Source organism: Pecten maximus, chromosome 13 (genome assembly GCF_902652985.1).
Source record: "Pecten maximus chromosome 13, xPecMax1.1, whole genome shotgun sequence".
Classification (NCBI taxonomy): Eukaryota; Metazoa; Mollusca; class Bivalvia; order Pectinida; family Pectinidae; genus Pecten; species Pecten maximus.
This window is the reverse complement of record NC_047027.1, coordinates 5,346,930-5,366,272: the sequence shown is the minus strand read 5'-3', so window position 1 is coordinate 5,366,272 and position 19,343 is coordinate 5,346,930. Positions and strand designations below refer to the sequence as shown.

General features: G+C 41.3%; 2 protein-coding genes across 4 annotated transcripts in view; one reads left to right on the top strand and one right to left on the bottom strand.

Moving 5' to 3' along the window:
- Window positions 1–19,343, bottom strand: part of LOC117340282 (kin of IRRE-like protein 1) — a 378,740-nt gene that overhangs the window by 290,182 nt on the left and 69,215 nt on the right. For all 3 annotated transcript variants that reach the window (XR_004535419.1, XM_033902047.1, XM_033902049.1), the window contains exon 3: window positions 5,040–5,099. The gene's annotated coding sequence lies outside the window, so the exon portion shown is untranslated. The remainder of the gene's footprint in view (window positions 1–5,039; window positions 5,100–19,343) is intronic.
- Window positions 12,187–14,250, top strand: LOC117340377 (extensin-2-like). The gene has a single exon (XM_033902139.1). It carries the CDS (start codon window positions 12,187–12,189, stop codon window positions 14,248–14,250), a length of 2,064 nt encoding a protein of 687 aa, XP_033758030.1.

Sequence of the window (19,343 nt, the reverse complement as noted above, 5' to 3'; positions counted from 1 at the left end):
CACATCAAACAGCTACGTCCTGACACCCTACCCCCACATCAAACAGCTACACCCTGACACCCTACCCCCACATCAACAACTACACCCATGACACCCTACCCCCACATCAAACCAGCTACATCCTGACACCCCTACCCCCACATCAAACAACTACACCTTGACACCCTACCCCCACATCAAACAACTACACCCTGACACCCCTACCCCCACATCAAACAACCTACACTTGACACCCTACCCCCCACATCAAACAACTACACCCTGACACCCTACCCCCCACATAAACATTAACCTTGACACCCTACCCCCCACATTCAACAACTACACCCCTGACACCCACCTACCCCCACATCAAACCAGTAACCCTGACAACCCCTTTCCCACCCACATTCAAACACTTAAACCCCACTCCCATCCAAAGCCACCTTGTCCACCCCCACATCAAACAGCTACACCCTGACACCCTACCCCCACATCAAACAGCTACCGGCCCCTTCCCCCTTCAAACACACCCGACACCCTACCCCCACATCAAACAACTACACCCTGACACCCTACCCCCACATCAAACAGCTACACCCTGACACCCTACCCCCACATCAAACAGCTACACCCTGACACCCTACCCCCACATCAAACAGCTACACCCTGACACCCTACCCCCACATCAAACAGCTACACCCTGACACCCTACCCCCACATCAAACAGCTACACCCTGACACCCTACCCTCACATCAAACAACTACACCCTGACACCCCTACCCCCCACATCAAACAGCTACACCCTGACACCCTACCCCCACATCAAACAGCTACACCCTGACACCCTACCCCCACATCAAACAACTACACCCTGACACCCTACCCCCACATCAAACAGCTACACCCTGACACCCTACCCCCACATCAAACAGCTACACCCTGACACCCTACCTGATGATTTTCTAATTCCAAACTCCACAAAGATCCACCACTGTTTTACATGTCTCCTCCCCCCCCCCCTCCAATCACTTTCCACTGTTTTACATGTCTCCCAATCACTCTCCACTGTTTTACATGTCTCCCAATCACTCTCCACTGTGGGTGCACTCTGCTTGTCACTACTCTAATGTCCGGTAATCATTATCACTTCTTGTCCGATATAAATTGTTCCTCAACACGAGACCTGCTATCCACTTAAATCACTGGCGGTCAGTCACTGTCACACATGTCTAAAACATGGTTTTATTTTCCAAATTTATCGAACTCTCACGTACTGCTAAGGTCAAATTCAGGCCAGGGAGGTGTCTATTTTTCTGTAGATTTTAACAAAATGTTTCTGATTTCCCTTGGAAGAATCATGAAGGTGTTTTTGTTCTTGAAGTGTCAAGAAACAGAAGGCTTTGTGAATCTAGGTTAATGGAATGTTTATAACATTTGTTTGTAAATTCTAATCATCAGCGCCTGTACAGTGATGTGGGACTAAAGACATTAACAAATTATACCAGGACTGGCCACCTCTCACACGCCTGTAATTGTAAAACGTGTGGAACTAATCATTTCAACCAGTCCAGAATTTCTACTTTAGGTATAGTCCATTATAATTAACCCTGCAGAAAGGGTAAAAGTTTAGATAGTGAAAAATATCACTTTTGCTGATTTGGCCAATCAAATTAATGATTAGAAAATATCAAAATAATTGACCAATCAGAAAGCCCGACATATATGTCAGCACCTGGACAGGGGGAACTACTTTTTTTAGGGAACTGTAGGCCTAGTTAGCATACGGGGTGGGTTTTTCGTTGATAAAAACTCGTGAAAAATATCAAAATATTAGCCCCACTTGTGAAATATATTTGGTATTACTGAAGACACTGTTAGATATCCTCTATACATTATCAGGAGGGATCCCTTAAGAAAAGTATATTTAAGTAGAAATGTATGTCACTAAATTAACAAGAGGCCCAGGGGCCTTAACGGTCATCTGACTCTAAATGAAAACCCTTATATTATTGTAGTATGCATTCTCTGTAGCAAGTATATAGTGGTACTGTTGGCCATGGTGGCCATCTTGGATTTCCGACTGACCCAATAAATAATAACACTTGGTCTGGACCATCTAAGGATAATTTCTGGTAAGTAAGAGCTGAATCCCACCGGTGGAATTTGAGAAGAAGTTTGAAATAGGTGTTGTTCATGAAAACCATGATTGCGCAATCATGATACAAAATGGCCGTCATTGCTGCCATGTCAAAATTTTTATGAGGCCAAAAAAAACAACAACACTTTGTTGGCCCTCCTTCCTTAACATCCTCACCAATTTCCAGCTCAATGGCACCAGTGGAACTGGAGAAGAAGTTAAAAATGTGTTTTTTAAGATTGTGGATATGGCGGCCATCTTGGATTTCAGACCAATCTAAAAACTAACAACACTTGGTTGGGATCATCTCAGGAACATTTCAGGCAAGTTTCAGCCCAACAGCACTGGTGGAACTTGAGAAGAAGTTTAAAATGTGTTTTTCAAGATGGTGGCTATGGTGGCCATCTTGGATTTCGGACCGACCCGAAAAATAACAACACTTGGTCGGGATCATATCAGGATCATTTCAAGCAAGTTTCAGCTCAATAGCACTGGTGGAACTTGAGAAGAAGTTTAAAATGTGTTTTTCAAGATGGCGGCTATGGCGGCCATCTTGGATTTCGGGCCGACCCGAAAAATAACAACACTTGGTCGAGATCATCTCATGATCATTTCAGGCAAGTTTCAGCCCAACAGCACTGCTGGAACTTGAGAAGAAGTTTAAAATGTGTTTTTCAAGATGGCGGCTATGGCGGCCATCTTGGATTTCGGACCGACCCGAAAAATAACAACACTTGGTCGGGATCATCTCATGATCATTTCAGGCAAGTTTCAGCCCAACAGCACTGCTGGAACTTGAGAAGAAGTTTAAAATGTGTTTTTCAAGATGGCGGCTATGGCGGCCATCTTGGATTTCGGACCGACCCGAAAAATAACAACACTTGGTCAGGATCATCTCATGATCATTTCAGGCAAGTTTCAGCTCAATAGCACTGGTGGAACTGGAGAAGAAGTTTAAAATGTGTTTTTCAAGATGGCGGCTATAGCTTGGATTTACGCACGACGCACGGCGCACGGCGGACGGCGGACGGCGCACGGCGCACGACGACGGACGAAGCATTATGACTATAGGTCATCCTGACCCTTCGGGTCAGATGACCTAAAAAGTCACCCTTCAACAAGAAAAACTAATATAAGAACATCAACAAAGGGGGATAACTCTCTATAAACTGGACACTACCAAATTTCCATTGAAATGTCTGTATTCAACTAACTTTGGTTTTCTTTTAGATTAATTTGAATGTTTTTGTTTTAATTTTGTTTAATCCACAGTTGAAGTTTCAGATTTATTTATTTTTTAGGGAATTTTTCTATGATGCTGTTGTGAAAATTTGGAGTTATCTCCCCTGTATCCTGTAAAACGTTGCCTTAGTACTAGAAGGAGACCATGCATTCCAAAAGGTTAAGCGTTACCTGTAAAGATGAAATTTCTCTACTTTTCCATATTCATCTATCAATAGCAGGGCAATATGGAAAAGTAGAGAAATTTGATCTTTTTAAGGTCTGTCTTCATTCGACAGGTCCTTACCCTTCAAATATATATGTCAAACATTTTCTACCTTCATTCCACAGGGCTTTAATGTGTTAAAAGTTTTCTACCTTTATTCCATGGGAAATATGTCTAGGAAAAGGCTCTGAAGGATGACACCACCGCCCCACACCCCCAGGGTCTGTACCATTTACATATAATTATGATGTGATGTGACCCCACTCCCACCCAAACCCCAACCCCCACCCCCAAGGTCTGTACCATTTACATACAAGCTACAGTTATGATGTGATGACCCCTACCCCCACCCCCAAGGTCTGTACCATTTACATACAAGCTACAGTTATGATGTGATGATCCCTACCCCCTCCCCCAAGGTCTGTACCATTTACAGACAAGCTACAATTACGACATGTTGTTACCCCCATCCCCACCCCCACCCCAGGGTCTGTACCCTTTACATATAACCTATAATCATGATGTGCTGTGACCCCCACCCCAACCCTCACCCAAGGGGTCTGTACCCTTTACATACAGGCTATAATCATGATGTGTTGTGACCCCCACCCCAACCCCCACCAAAGGGGTCTGTACCTTTTACATACAGGCTATAATCATGATGTGTTGTGACCCCCACCCCAACCCCCACCCCCACCCACAGGGTCTGTATCCTTTACATACAACCTATAATCATGATGTGCTGTGACCCCCACCCCAACCCCCACCCAAGGGGTCTGTACCCTATACATACAGGCTATAATCATGATGTGTTGTGACCCCCACCCCAATCCCCAGGGTCTGTACCCTTTACATACAACCTATAATCATGATGTGTTGTGACCCCCACCCCCACCCCAGGGTCTGTACCCTTTACATACAACCTATAATCATGATGTGTTGTGACCCCCACCCCCACCCCAGGGTCTGTACCCTTTACATACAACCTATAATCTTGATGTGTTGTGACCCCCACCCCCACCCCAGGGTCTGTACCCTTTACATACAACCTATAATCTTGATGTGCTGTGACCCCCACCCCCACCCTCAGGGTCTGTACCCTTTACATACAACCTATAATCATGATGTGTTGTGACCCCAACCCCCACCCCCACCCCAATCCCCAGGGTTTGTACCCTTTACATACAACCTATAATCATGATGTGTTGTGACCCCCACCCCAACCCCCACCCACAGGGTCTGTACCCTTTACATACAACCTATAATCATGATGTGTTGTGACCCCCACCCCAATCCCCAGGGTCTGTACCCTTTACATACAACCTATAATCATGATGTGTTGTGACAAATCTGTTTTATTCACATCAGCTCTGACAGGTATCATCTATAAATCTGTGGTTGGACACATGAACAACACACTGACAGTAAAATGTGAGAGAGTAATTGAAAGATGAAGAGATAACAAGTCTTACCTGACAAGAAATAATCCCAGGTGTCTGCCAATACCTCGTTACAGGTAACTTAACAGTAATCTGGAATTATCAAAGAAGATTGTATCAGTCACAGCCTCAGATATCACTGGAGGAGACAGGGACGTCACATATATGTATATCGGGAGTACTGCACCGCTCTAAGGGTGGAGGGACGTCACATATATCTATATCGGGAGTACTACACCGCTGTAAGGGTAGAGGGACGATGGGGCTTCACTCTTTCATTTTCTCTCTAAATCTCCTTCCTGGCATTCAAGTAACTACCATCAGGTTGCCTGGGAGGAATTTCCAGTCCCAATTTGACCAGAAAAGTTGTTATACTCCTACCTATTACAATATGTTTACCCTGCCATTTCTGTCCAATAATTGTGGGTTATTCTATCATTTACAAACAACAACAAGAAGACTAACATTAGTATTTCACTGTGGAGCTTCCATTGCCACGGTAACCGTCAGGATAGTGTCTACTACTACCCTTTAGGTCATATATTTGGCCAAATCTGAAAAAAAGCTTGCCAATGTCTTGGATGTGCAGGGAAGGACTTCACGTGTTCTGATCATTTATATGTACATCCTTTTGCCTAATTCTACTTTAAGACATCATGTTTCAAACTGCTCGCTATGCCAGACTAACCATCAAACTGCTCGCTATGCCAGACTAACCATCAAACTGCTCGCTATGCCAGACTAACCATCAAACTGCTCGCTATGCCAGACTAACCATCAAACTGCTCGCTATGCCAGACTAACCATCAAACTGCTCGCTATGCCAGACTAACCATCAAACTGCTCACTATGCCAGACTAACCATCAAACTGCTCGCTATGCCAGACTAACCATCAAACTGCTCGCTCTGCCAGACTAACCATCAAACTGCTCGCTATGCCAGACTAACCATCAAACTGCTCGCTATGCCAGACTAACCATCAAACTGCTCGCTCTGCCAGACTAACCATCAAACTGCTCGCTCTGCCAGACTAACCATCAAACTGCTCACTATGCCAGACTAACCATCAAACTGCTCGCTATGCCAGACTAACCATCAAACTGCTCACTATGCCAGACTAACCATCAAACTGCTCGCTCTGCCAGACTAACAAGATTGTCATGGACTGAAGTGATGGCATCTCAAATACTGAAATAACTAATTTTGTTAAAATTGAAGGAGGACATCTTTTTTTTTAAATTACCAAAATGCTGAATTCATTACTGAACACCTTCAATAACCATCACTTTTGGATTTTGAAAAAATTATCAACGATTAGAAAGTTTTAATGATGTGTATATGGAGGTTCTAAAAATAGGAAATCACCCCTTTGTATAGGGAAGGTAAGCATGTTATCACCCCTTTGTATAGGGAAGGTAAGCATGTTATCACCCCTTTGTATAGGGAAGGTAAGCATGTTTCAAGTGTTGAACTTTGTAACCCTGTCGTGTACATATTCTGGCACAATCCACCACTATCTGAGCGACTCCCAACTTCCTATCAGTCCCGTCTAGATCCCTGGCAGTGAGATGTATGATTATTTTGACACGTGATTAATTTGAGAATCATCCTTCTACTGGTAATTAATGAAGAAATCCTCGTTAATTATTCATGAGACTTTTCCTTCTGTATGTACAGCTGTCCGACAGGTACAGCAGTTAGCAGATAGGTACGTTATACCCCGCGACCTCCGATACCTGGTCAGTGGCCAGGGTCAACTTAGCATGGTCAACTTTATAGAGGAAATAATGTTCACCTTCAAAATGGATACAAATTCCATAATTTACATAATTTTCATGACTTTTGACTGATCACTTAGAACAAAATATTTAAACTGAAACATCAGCATTTTGTTGCATACAGTATTTATCTTTCAATATTCAGTACAAATGCTTGGTAATACTATTGCAGTCACTGAAGTTAAATGCTAACAGATGATAGATATACATATTTGTCAAGCAGTTTTGACAGGCTTGATAATTAGCTCATCCGAGTATACTGTAGTATATAATGAATTACTAATAGATGTTATTCTAATATCAATATATGCTATTATTATGCCAATAAATGCTATTCAGATGCCTTACAATAACAGAAAATCACCACTGAAATTGTGTCAAATTTGATTTTGTCAGGGCCACTCAGGGTTTGTTATACAGGACAAATATGGTATATGTATTTGTTTCCATCATCACAGCCATGAGGTAGAGGAGGACGGAGGAGGGTGGAGGAGGGCGGAGGAGGGTGGAGGACGAAGGAGGGTGGAGGAGGGCAGAGGACTGAGGAGGGTGGAGGAGGGTGGAGGAGGGCAGAGGACTGAGGAGGGTGGAGGAGGGCGGAGGGAGGTGGAGGGCAAAGGAGGGTGGAGGGAGGTGGAAGAGGACGAAGATGACAGATGATTATGGAGGAGAATGGAGGGGTGGATGCAGGATTTTGCTGTGACCAGGTTTATACTTATATATATGGATATAATAACAATCATCTGTGTTGGAGGATTGTGTTTACTATTGAATCAAAGAAAAGGGAAATCATCCATTACTACCAAGGCCACTGTGCTTAGTGCTTTATCTAAACATCACCTTCCAAATGTAAAATTTGATATGATTGTAAGAACTAATTCATCACTGTCAATACAAGTATTGCTGATAGCATCCGAGAAAAAAAAAATCAAAAAACCTTTTAAATTTTCTTTTTTGAATTTTCATATAATTCTCAAGAACAACCTTGTGAAATTCTGGAACAACCCAGTGGTGTATAGTAAAATGGTAGAGTTCTGGATAGAATCACTTAATCAAACGATAACCACACACTTGAAAAGGAAACGACCAATAAATTTAAATCCGACGCTGTAACTAGATCGATTTTGCGAGAGTATAAATTGTGAGTTAACTATCAGTAAAGGTACATATAATCACCGATTACAGGCTTCCTCATCCCGTCATCTCACTCTAACACCAATTTCTTATCTCTCTCACTCCACAAAATAGCATATCATTGATCTCCCGATCACACATTTCAAATCTCCGACTGCTCTACAATGTCATTAGCCGTCGAGAAATCTTTTCTTTTCTTCTTTCCATTTTTTTTCATCTTGTTATATTTCATGCTGACATTTTCCCGCAATAAAAGCGATTTGGTCGTTCCTTTTAAAATGCCAGTCAGCTACCTTGTTATTTTATGTCCCCATACTAGAAACCACGACCCAGTCTCTGGTAAACAGTAAGGATAAAAATGTGCATGCAAAAAATTTGCGTAGTCCGTGATCATTTGATGCGGGGGTTGTGATGGAGCAGAACTGGCTTACCTTTCCAAACACTTCGTCTTATTCTCCTTGGGTTTTAAGGTACTCCATGTGAATTTCAATGTCTTCTTTAAAATCATAACTTGTTTATCAATTATGAGTTAGAATTGTGTTTTCTTTTCCATGTTAGTATACTTTGCTAGTTTTATTTTAAAAATTATCATTAAAAGATCACAGAAAATAATATCACCATTATCATTCCCCCCCCTCCCCCTCATTCCCGACCCCCTCTCCACCCTCAATCCCTCACCCCTCCCCCCCCCCCCTTTGTCCCACCCCCTGTCCACCTTCATCCCCTCCCCTCTCCAACCTCATCCCCTCCCCTCTCCAACCTCATCCCCTCCCCTCTCCCCATCCTATCCCCCTCTCCCACCCCCCTCTCCCCACCCCCTTTCTACTTCATTCTTTGGGAAACAAGTTCCATATCGTGTCGCCAACCTGAAGTGAGCCAGCATCTGGCCAGAGCCTTCAAAAGAATGTTTTATAAGGCTAAAAATACATTACAGTCAATTCTGCTGTACAGTTATATCATACTGCTGTACAGTTATATCATACTGCTGTACAGTTATATCATATTTGTATGCTTTGAGACAAATGTTTACCTTATTTAGGTTATTTCAGTTTCCCTGTAATTGACTTTGAATTAACCTTTTTATTTCAAATGCAATAAAATATCAACCATTTTTCCAATTTGAGCAGGTAACGATACCGCCAATATCAGGTTGACTTGACAAAATAAGGTAGCTTGGTGACTCGGGAGTATCTATAATAAAATATTCTGAATCATATGAGCTTTAGAAATAACAAGCATTATACAAATTCTTTTTACAGAATCTAACTGAGGGGGAAAACAGTCAAACCAAAATAAGTACGGCTCCAATTCTATATGTTAATCGTATTGATTAGAAACAATTTGTCTCAAAAGTATACACAAACGTCATTCATTACAGACGTATACACGATGTCCTTAGGTAATTGACCACTGGGCCTTGACCAGAAGAAGGAGAACATGTTTTGCCTATTAGGGTAACATAACTATCTGAAATCTGCTTTTAGTAATGGAATCAAGCAATTAGAAGCAAATTGGATCAAATCATTTACAAATTGTTTCAGCCAATGATATTAATGATAAGAATGTTTTGCCCAATGAAATCACAGTAATTTCCTAATAAAATTCCCATCCTACCCTTTCAGCCAGCAAAAATATATTTCTGACCATATTTCTGATGGTAAAAAGCCCACAAGGAAATTGCTTTGGACAGTGAGTATCGCTGGAGAAACAAGATAATTGAATAAACGACACAGCAAACTGTCCACTGACCTCTCTAAATCACATTCATTGGAGATGGATACTCGGCCATTTATTTAATTGACCGTTACTATTTATCTCCCTTTCTATAAATACCTGAACAAGTATGTATGTAAGTCATGCTTTGCCATCAATGATGTCCTTCATAGTTGAATAATATTTGTAGTAACTCTACCTCTGTAGGGGAAGTAAATCTACCTCAGTAGGGGAAGTAACTCTACCTCGGTAGGGGAAGTAACTCTACCTCTGTAGGGGAAGTAACTCTACCTCTGTAGGGGAAGTAACTCTACCTCGGTAGGGGAAGTAACTCTACCTCGATAGGGGAAGTAACTCTACCTCGGTAGGGGAAGTAACTCTACCACAGTAGGGGAGGTAACTCTTCTTGGGGAGGGGAAGTAACTCTTATCAAATTGAGGCAGTAACTCTACCTCGGGAACGTAACTTTACCTCGGGTAAGAGAAGTACCTCTACCTTGGTAGGGGAAGTAACTCTACCTAAGTGAGGGAAATACATCTATGCCAGAAAAAAATGACCTTGCTTTAATTATATTACGGAAGAATACTCATTCACTAATGACAAAAATTGTAATTTCAAGCTGAAACAGATTTTGAAATAATTAAAGAAACTAAATTTGAAAGTTAGAAAGTAAGGTAACCTTGGACTTAATTCGGTTATGAATATATAATTACTGTCTCAAACATTTGTCTGGAGAGCTTGATGTCCTATGAAACACAGAACTATACACATATATAAGTTTTGGAAAGTGTATTTCAGTTTCTATTCTAAAATCTAATTTGAAACTAATTTAGTCCAATCTTAATACTTTTAATTCTAAATACTCAAGACAAAGAAATGATTTTCCTTTTCAATATGAGTAGGAAATTACTTACTGGACGACAGGTGATGACAATAAGCAACATCTGCTTTGAAAGATTATTAAAATTGTCCTTCATGAATTATTAATATTACATGAAACTTAAATTTATATCAACCACACTTGTTGGCCAAAATGGAACAAGAGTACCAAAAGATAACCAACGTGGTCAAGTAGGCGACCCTATACGATTTTATGTCCAATTTGCCAATAAGACCCCAGTCATCTAAAGGTAAAGGCAAGTTTGTTAACACTGTGTCAACTGACCGTCCATTACATTACAGTGACTTCCCTTTATAATGGTCCAAAACAGTTTGTGTTTAAAGATACAGCATATGTAATAATGAAATAGTAACTTCTATTTGAAAATTTAAAACCTTTGTGCAGTGTTGTCATGGGCAGTGAAGCGCTTGACACCCTCCAGTTATGTCATAAGCCGATGTGTGAGGAAAGTTGTTTCCATTATTATAAGATTCTATGTTTCATTTTTATAAATTTTTGTGCACATTTCAAGTGAAATTCAATTATCAAATTGTTTATGAAGGTTGGATTATAATATTAAGTTCTGAGCTGATTTGCAACATGGATAAGTTTGTGAAGGAGGTTCTATATCATTATTGAAATACTGTTGCTGTATTTTCTAAAATTACATGCTAAGATGAATTTCAGGTTAAATAAATCATATTACATTTTTCATTCATTGATATTTAGGGACAAATAAGCTTTGAGCCAATGAAAAAATATATTACAAAACTTGTGACTAATAATAATTAACCGAATGTGACGTATATTAGAGGAGAGTTCCAAAGAGTCTAGCCAACATACCAGCACAGCGTAGGCCAGTCATCAATTTCATTTTCAGAACCATTGATGTACAAAATAACTTTGCAGTTTGAAATTAAATTGCTGTCAGGAGTGAAACTCTACAAAGGAAAATTGTGGGCTTGCTTCTTTAATTTTCATGAGATGAAGAACGAAATGGGCCTTATTAAAAGTGTACTAGACATTGCATCAACAAATATTTCTTAGGTCACAAGGAAGTTTTTCTGAAGTTTATTGCAGGAAGCAAACTACCACTACAATATCAACTTAGAATCAATAGAATGAGAGGAAGATAAAAAAACAGCTGAATATTACAGGAGAGAAAATACCACTGAACATTACAGGAGAGGATAAAATACAGCTGAATATTACAGGAGAGCATAAAATACAGCTGAATATTACAGGAGAGGATAAAATACCACTGAATATTACAGGAGAGAAAAACCAGGAGTTCCAGGAGAGTAAGCCTACTGTATAGAAAAGCCCAACGTGTAAAGTTAGGTCAAATCGTGGTTATGTCCCACATAATAACAGACAATAACGATATGATAATGAAACCATAATTCTAAATTAAGTAGAAAAATAAGGGGAAAATAAAGAGAACTTGTGTTGTGACAATAGAGATAGAATCAGGATGTCAACCCCAGGGTCTTCATCAACATCCCTTCACATCACATGCATGCTGAAGGAAGGAATGGTGGAAATAAAGAGAGGACAGCATTAACCTCTATACAATCTGTCAGTACTGTTTACAAAGAATCCATATGTGGCATGTAAAGTAATCAGATGCTCAAATGTTTAATAATACATAACATTTCCAAACCTGACCTAAACATGACACTCCCAAACCTTTCATCAACACGACACTCCCAAATCTTTCATCAACACGACACTCCCAAACCTTTCATCAACACGACACTCCCAAACCTTTCATCAACACGACACTCCCAAACCTTTCTACAACACGACACTCCCAAACCTTTCTACAACACGACACTCCCAAACCTTTCCTCAACACGACACTCCCAAACCTTTCATCAACACCACACTCCCAAACCTTTCCTCAACATGACACTCCCAAATCTTTCATCAACACGACACTCCCAAACCTTTCTACAACACGACACTCCCAAACCTTTCATCAACACACAACTCCCAAACTTTTCATCAACACAACACTCCCAAACCTTTCAACACGACACTCCCAAACCTTTCATCAACACGACACTCCCAAACCTTTCCTCAACACGACACTCCCAAACCTTTCCTCAACACGACACTCCCAAACCTTTCCTCAACACGACACTCCCAAACCTTTCATCAACACGACACTCCCAAACCTTTCATCAACACGACACTCCCAAACCTTTCATCAACACGACACTCCCAAACCTTTCCTCAACACGACACTCCAAAACCTTTCCTCAACACGACACTCCCAAACCTTTCTACAACATGACACTCCCAAACCTTTCATCAATACGACACTCCCAAACCTTTCCTCAACATGACAGTCCCAAACCTTTCATCAACACGACACTCCCAAACCTTTCATCAACACGACACTCCCAAACCTTTCCAAAACACTACGCTCCCAAACCTTTCATCAACACGACGCTCCCAAACCTTTCATCAACACGACACTCCCAAACCTTTCCTCAACACGACACTCCCAAACCTTTCCTCAACACGACACTCCCAAACCTTTCTACAACACGACACTCCCAAACCTTTCATCAACACGACACTCCCAAACCTTTCCTCAACACGACACTCCCAAACCTTTCAACAACACGACACTCCCAAACCTTTCATCAACACGACACTCCCAAACCTTTCCTCAACACGACACTCCCAAACCTTTCTACAACACGACACTCCCAAACCTTTCATCATTACACTCCCAAACCTTTCCTCGACACGACACTCCCAAACCTTTCATCAACACGACACTCCCAAACCTTTCATCAACACGACACTCCCAAATCTTTCTACAACATGACACTTCCAAACCTTTCATCAACACAACACTCCCAAACCCTTCATCATCACACTCCCAAACCTTTCCTCAACGCGACACTCCCAAACCTTTCCTCAACACGACACTCCCAAATCTTTCTACAACACCACACTCCCAAACCTTTCCTCAACACGACACTCCCAAACCTTTCCTCAACACGACACTCCCAAACCTTTCTACAACATGACACTCCCAAACCTTTCCTCAACACCACACTCCCAAACCTTTCCTCAACACCACACTCCCAAACCTTTCCTCAACACGACACTCCCAAACCTTTCATCAACACGACACTCCCAAACCTTTCAACACGACACTCCCAAACCTTTCATCAACACGACACTCCCAAACCTTTCATCAACACGACACTCCCAAACCTTTCTACAACACGACACTCCCAAACCTTTCCTCAACACATCACTCCCAAACCTTTCTACAACACAACTCCCAAACCTTTCTACAACACGACACTCCCAAACCTTTCTACAACACGACACTCCCAAATCTTTCATCAACACGACACTCCCAAACCTTTCATCAACATGACACTCCCAAACCTTTCCTTAACACGACACTCCCAAACCTTTCATCAACACGACATTCCCAAACCTTTCATCAACACGACACTCCCAATCCTTTCATCCACACGACACTCCCAAACCTTTCCTCAACACGACACTCCCAAACCTTTCCTCAACACGACACTCCCAAACCTTTCATCAACACGACACTCCCAAACCTTTCTACAACATAACACTCCCAAACCTTTCCTCAACATGACACTCCCAAACCTTTCCACCACACGACACTCCCAAACCTTTCCTCAACACGACACTCCCAAACCTTTCCTCAACACGACACTCCCAAACCTTTCCTAACACGACACTCCCAAACCCTTTCCCCAACACGACGCTCCCAAACCTTTCATCAACACGACACTCCCAAACCTTTCCTCAACACGACACTCCCAAACCTTTCTACAACATAACACTCCCAAACCTTTCTACAACACCACACTCCCAAACCTTTCTACAACATGACACTTCCAAACCTTTCATCAACACGACACTCCCAAACCTTTCATCAACACCACACTCCCAAACCTTTCCTCAACACGACACTCCCAAACCTTTCTACAACACGACACTCCCAAACCTTTCATCAACACGACATTCCCAAACCTTTCATCAACACGACACTCCCAAACCTTTCTACAACACGACACTCCCAAACCTTTCTACAACATGACACTCCCAAACCTTTCCTCAACACGACACTCCCAAACCTTTCCTCAAAACGACACTCCCAAACCTTTCATCAACACGACACTCCCAAACCTTTCATCAACACGACACTCCCAAACCTTTCTACAACACCACACTCCCAAACCTTTCTACAACATGACACTCCCAAACCTTTCATCAACACGACACTCCCAAACCTTTCTACAACATGACACTCCCAAACCTTTCCTCAACACGACACTCTCAAACCTTTCATCAACACGACACTCCCAAACCTTTCATCAACACGACACTCCCAAACCTTTCATCAACACGACACTCCCAAACCTTTCCTCAACACGACACTCCCCAACCTTTCCACCAAACGACACTCCCAAACCTTTCATCAACACGACACTCCCAAACCTTTCATCATCATGACACTCCCAATCCTTTCCTCAACACGACACTCCCAAACTTTTCATCAACACGACACTCCCAAACCTTTCTTCAACACAACACTCCCAAACCTTTCCACCACACGACACTCCGAAACCTTTCTACAACATGACACTCCCAAACCTTTCTACAACACGACACTCCCAAACCTTTCATCAACACAACACTCCCAAACCTTTCTACAACACGACACTGCCAAACCTTTCATCAACACGACACTCCCAAACCTTTCCTCAACACAACACTCCCAAACCTTTCATCAACACGACACTCCCAAACCTTTCATCAACACAACATTCCCAAACCTTTCATCAACACGACACTCCCAAACCTTTCCTCAACACGACACTCCCAAACCTTTCATCAACACGACACTCCCAAACCTTTCATCAACACGACACTCCCAAACCTTTCATCAACACAACACTCCCAAGCCTTTCATCAACACGACACTCCCAAACCTTTCTACAACACGACACTCCCCAACCTTTCATCAACACAACATTCCCAAACCTTTCCTCAACACGACACTCCCAACATGACACCAAGAAAATAAGCCTCATAATTCATCCTTCTTTGACCTTGAAAGTGAAAGGGTAAAAGGAGTTTTATTTGAATCAACATGAGATTGCCTTTCATCTGAGCATGTAACAATTAATGCCACATACCACCACAGCCTGATGTTAAAACTTAATGTATCTGCCTTCCTGGCTCGGCAAAGGGCTCCAAAGCTCTTAGCCAATCATAAACTGTGTACTTTTGTACCAATCAGTAGTTCTGTAAGAAAAGATTCTCCCTGTCAGATACGCATGTTATTTGTAATCTATTGTTACAAATCAATAATTGGCAGACTTTGTTACGATTTTATTGGTTGATCACAAAGAATGATTGCCACTTTCTCTTTGTGAATGTTACTCGACCTCCCAGAAAGCAAGATTAATGATTACTTAAGGAGCTGAAACCTTTTTCTATCACAAAACTATCCATTCTCCTCTTAAAAATCAATGCCAGTCTAAGTCAATAGTGAAAAACTACGGCCGCATCTTTTTTTCACAAAAGTATAAAGTAATTGAGCAATTATATTTATTTTCATCACCATCGACCCCTAATCAAGGATGAGCCCAGAACTCACTTTCATTCTACACTCTTCTAAATTGGACCCAATCAAAGGCCTCATGTTAACAAATGTTCCAAGAAAATATCATTTATCTAGAAAACGTCTGGAGGACATGCATGGATACATCCATTCCATGTTAATTATCAGCATTGTTTGATAAATCTCTATTCATGGCATTTATGTTTTTCCTTAAATGTTCTGAACAGTTTCAGTTGTGTGCTTGGGTAAGACACTTTATCCTGATTGCAGTGGAAAGGTCTCTCTTATATTGTTCAGTGAGGTAGTCACCAGCTACTTCAGGAGACCATGGGGGAGATTCAACCAAATAGCCAAACAAATCAATAAATAGTAATGGTGGCTTTGACCTTGACACCAAGTAACATTAAGTCATCAAATAAATGATAATGAAGTTGCTGGAGTGATGTCACTAAAATGGTTACACTGACCTTGACCCTGGAACTTAAAAAAGCAATGGTGACATTGACCTTGACCCTGGAACTATATAAGAAGCAATGGTTACACTGACCTTGACCCTGGAACTAAACAAGAGGCCAATGGGCCTTAACGGTCATCTGACAAACACTTACACTTACAGCAGGGACACACCCCTCAATCCAGTATTATTACCATAAATTATTTATCGCAGCCAGTTATGTTTTAGATCAAATTTGGTTTTTATCCATTTAGCTTGTCCAGGAAGAGCAGCATCTTAAAGCAAAATTTAAGCCAAGTTCCCATTTTTGGGGCATGCCCCTCTGTCCCAATGGGTCAGACAAGACTCATTTATATTAATTAGGATTGCCTTTCTCCAATGATGTTTCATACTAAATATGGTTGTAATCAATTAAGGCATTAAGGAGGAATTGCATTTTTAAGAAATGTTTAACCTAAGCCCTCCTTTTGGCCCAACTTTTTTTCCCCAGGGGTCAGACCTGTCTCATTATAAAATATGATTGCCGTCACCTTATGTTTCACATTAAATTTGGTTGTAATCCACCAAAAGGTTAGGGAGGATTAGGATTTAACAGCAAATATTCACCAAAGTTCCCCTTTTGGGGCCCTGCCCCTCAGGCCCCAGGGGTCACACTAGCCTCGTTTATATAAAATATGACCACCCTTCCCAAAGGATGTTTCACACCATATTTCGTATTAATCCACCCAAGGGTTAGAGAGAAGTAGAATTTATAGCAAAGATTCACCAAAATTCCCCTTTTGGGGCCCTGCCCCTCTGGCCCCTGGGGTCAGACTAGCCTCATTTATATAAAATATGATTGTCTTCCTCCAATGATGTTTCACACCAAATTTTGTAATAATTCACTATGGGGGTTAAGAGAAGTAGTATTTTAAAGCAAAATTTCATCAAAGTTCCCCTTTTGGGGCCCCGCCCCTCTGGCCCCAGGGGCCACACTAGCCTCATTTATATAAAATATGATCGCCCTCGCCGAATGAATCCCCCAAAGGGTTAAGGAGGAGTAGGATTTTTATAGCAAAATTTCATCAAAGTTCCCTTTTTGGGGCCCCGCCCTTCTGACCCCAGGGGCCACACCAGCCTAATTTATATAAAATATGACCACCCTCTCCCAATGATGTTTCACACCATATCTGGTTGAAATCCACCAAAGGGCTAAGGAGGAGTAGGATTTTATAGCAAAATTTCATCAAAGTTCCCCTTTTGGGGCCCCGCCCCTCTGGCCCCAGGGGCCACATCAGCCTCATTTATATAAAATATGACCACCCTCCCCCAATGATGTTTCACACCATATCTGGTTGAAATCCAGCAAAGGGTTAAGGATGAGTAGTATTTTAAAGCACGGCGCACGGCGGACGACGACGGACGAAGCACGATGGCTAAAGGTCATCCTGACCCTTTGGGTCAGATGACCTAAAAAAGCAATGGTGACACTGACCTTGACCCTGGAACTAAAAAAAGCAATGGTGACACTGACCTTAACCTTGGAACTTGATCATTGTATCTGAACCAAACTATAAGCCATCAGTTTCATGATACACATCAAAAGTGTCTTTTGGCCTAGCTAGCTGTTATGTATTTGTGAACTGGAATTAATGTATAACTTGAATTTGTTTGCAGACAAGAGTTAACATGAAACAGCTGACTTAGCAGTGCTTATAGGTTTGCTGAGAACTGTTTCCTTGCTACCAAGGGGAGATAACTCTATACCACTTATTGTGGTCAGGTTTTGACATCAATAAAACGGTTTCCTGGGTACTAAAGGGACATAACTCTATACAACTCATTGTGGTCGAGTTTTGACATCAATAAAACGGTTTCCTGGGTACCAAAGGGACATAACTCTATACCATTCAGTGTGGTCAGGTTTTAACATCAATAAAAACAGTTTTCTTGGTACCAAGGGGACATAACTCTATACAACTCATTGTGGTCAGGTTTTGACACCAATAAAACTGTTTCCTGGCCACCAAGGGGACATAACTCTATACCACATATTGTGGTCAGGCTTTGACATCAACAAAACATCTCCATGTATTTAACTTGCTTTCTGAGAATTTTTTCCTGTTATTAAATGGACATAATTTTGCAAGCCCTTTGTGAAGGAAAATATCTTTGAAATTCTTCTGACAACTGTTTTGCGTTTTTTATAAAATGTCTACTTCTCATAACTCACAGCCGTTGTATAGCCACAAACCCATAAAGGGACACGAATTTTCATCTGCATCAATTTGATTATTTCACTGACATTAGATGGATGCAATGACATTGAGTTGGGAATTTGTTAACCGGTAAATTTACTTCTTATGACAAAAGAAAGTGCTGCCGTCACCGACATTTCAATGTTACAGAGATTTATTATACTACAATGAAGTATTTTATTTAATGACTAAAGAAATTGTATCTAAACACACCATTTAGTCAATGTTAACTACAGATCTGTAGGGAGCGTGTAACACGACCCAGACAAACATGTATTGTTTAGTCTGTCCTACGGGAGAAATTCAGTCAAAATTGCATTTCAATTCTGAAATAACATCCAAAAGGTTAAACATTTTCATCTGTGTAATCAAACACTCCTGAATAAGAAAAAAAGGTCTTATCGTTTTTAAAAAAATCATTTTATAAGTATCTTGTTTTGACAAAAAAATTACATTTTCTTTTAAGTCATGTGAAATCTGGCAAAACGGAATTAGATCGAAT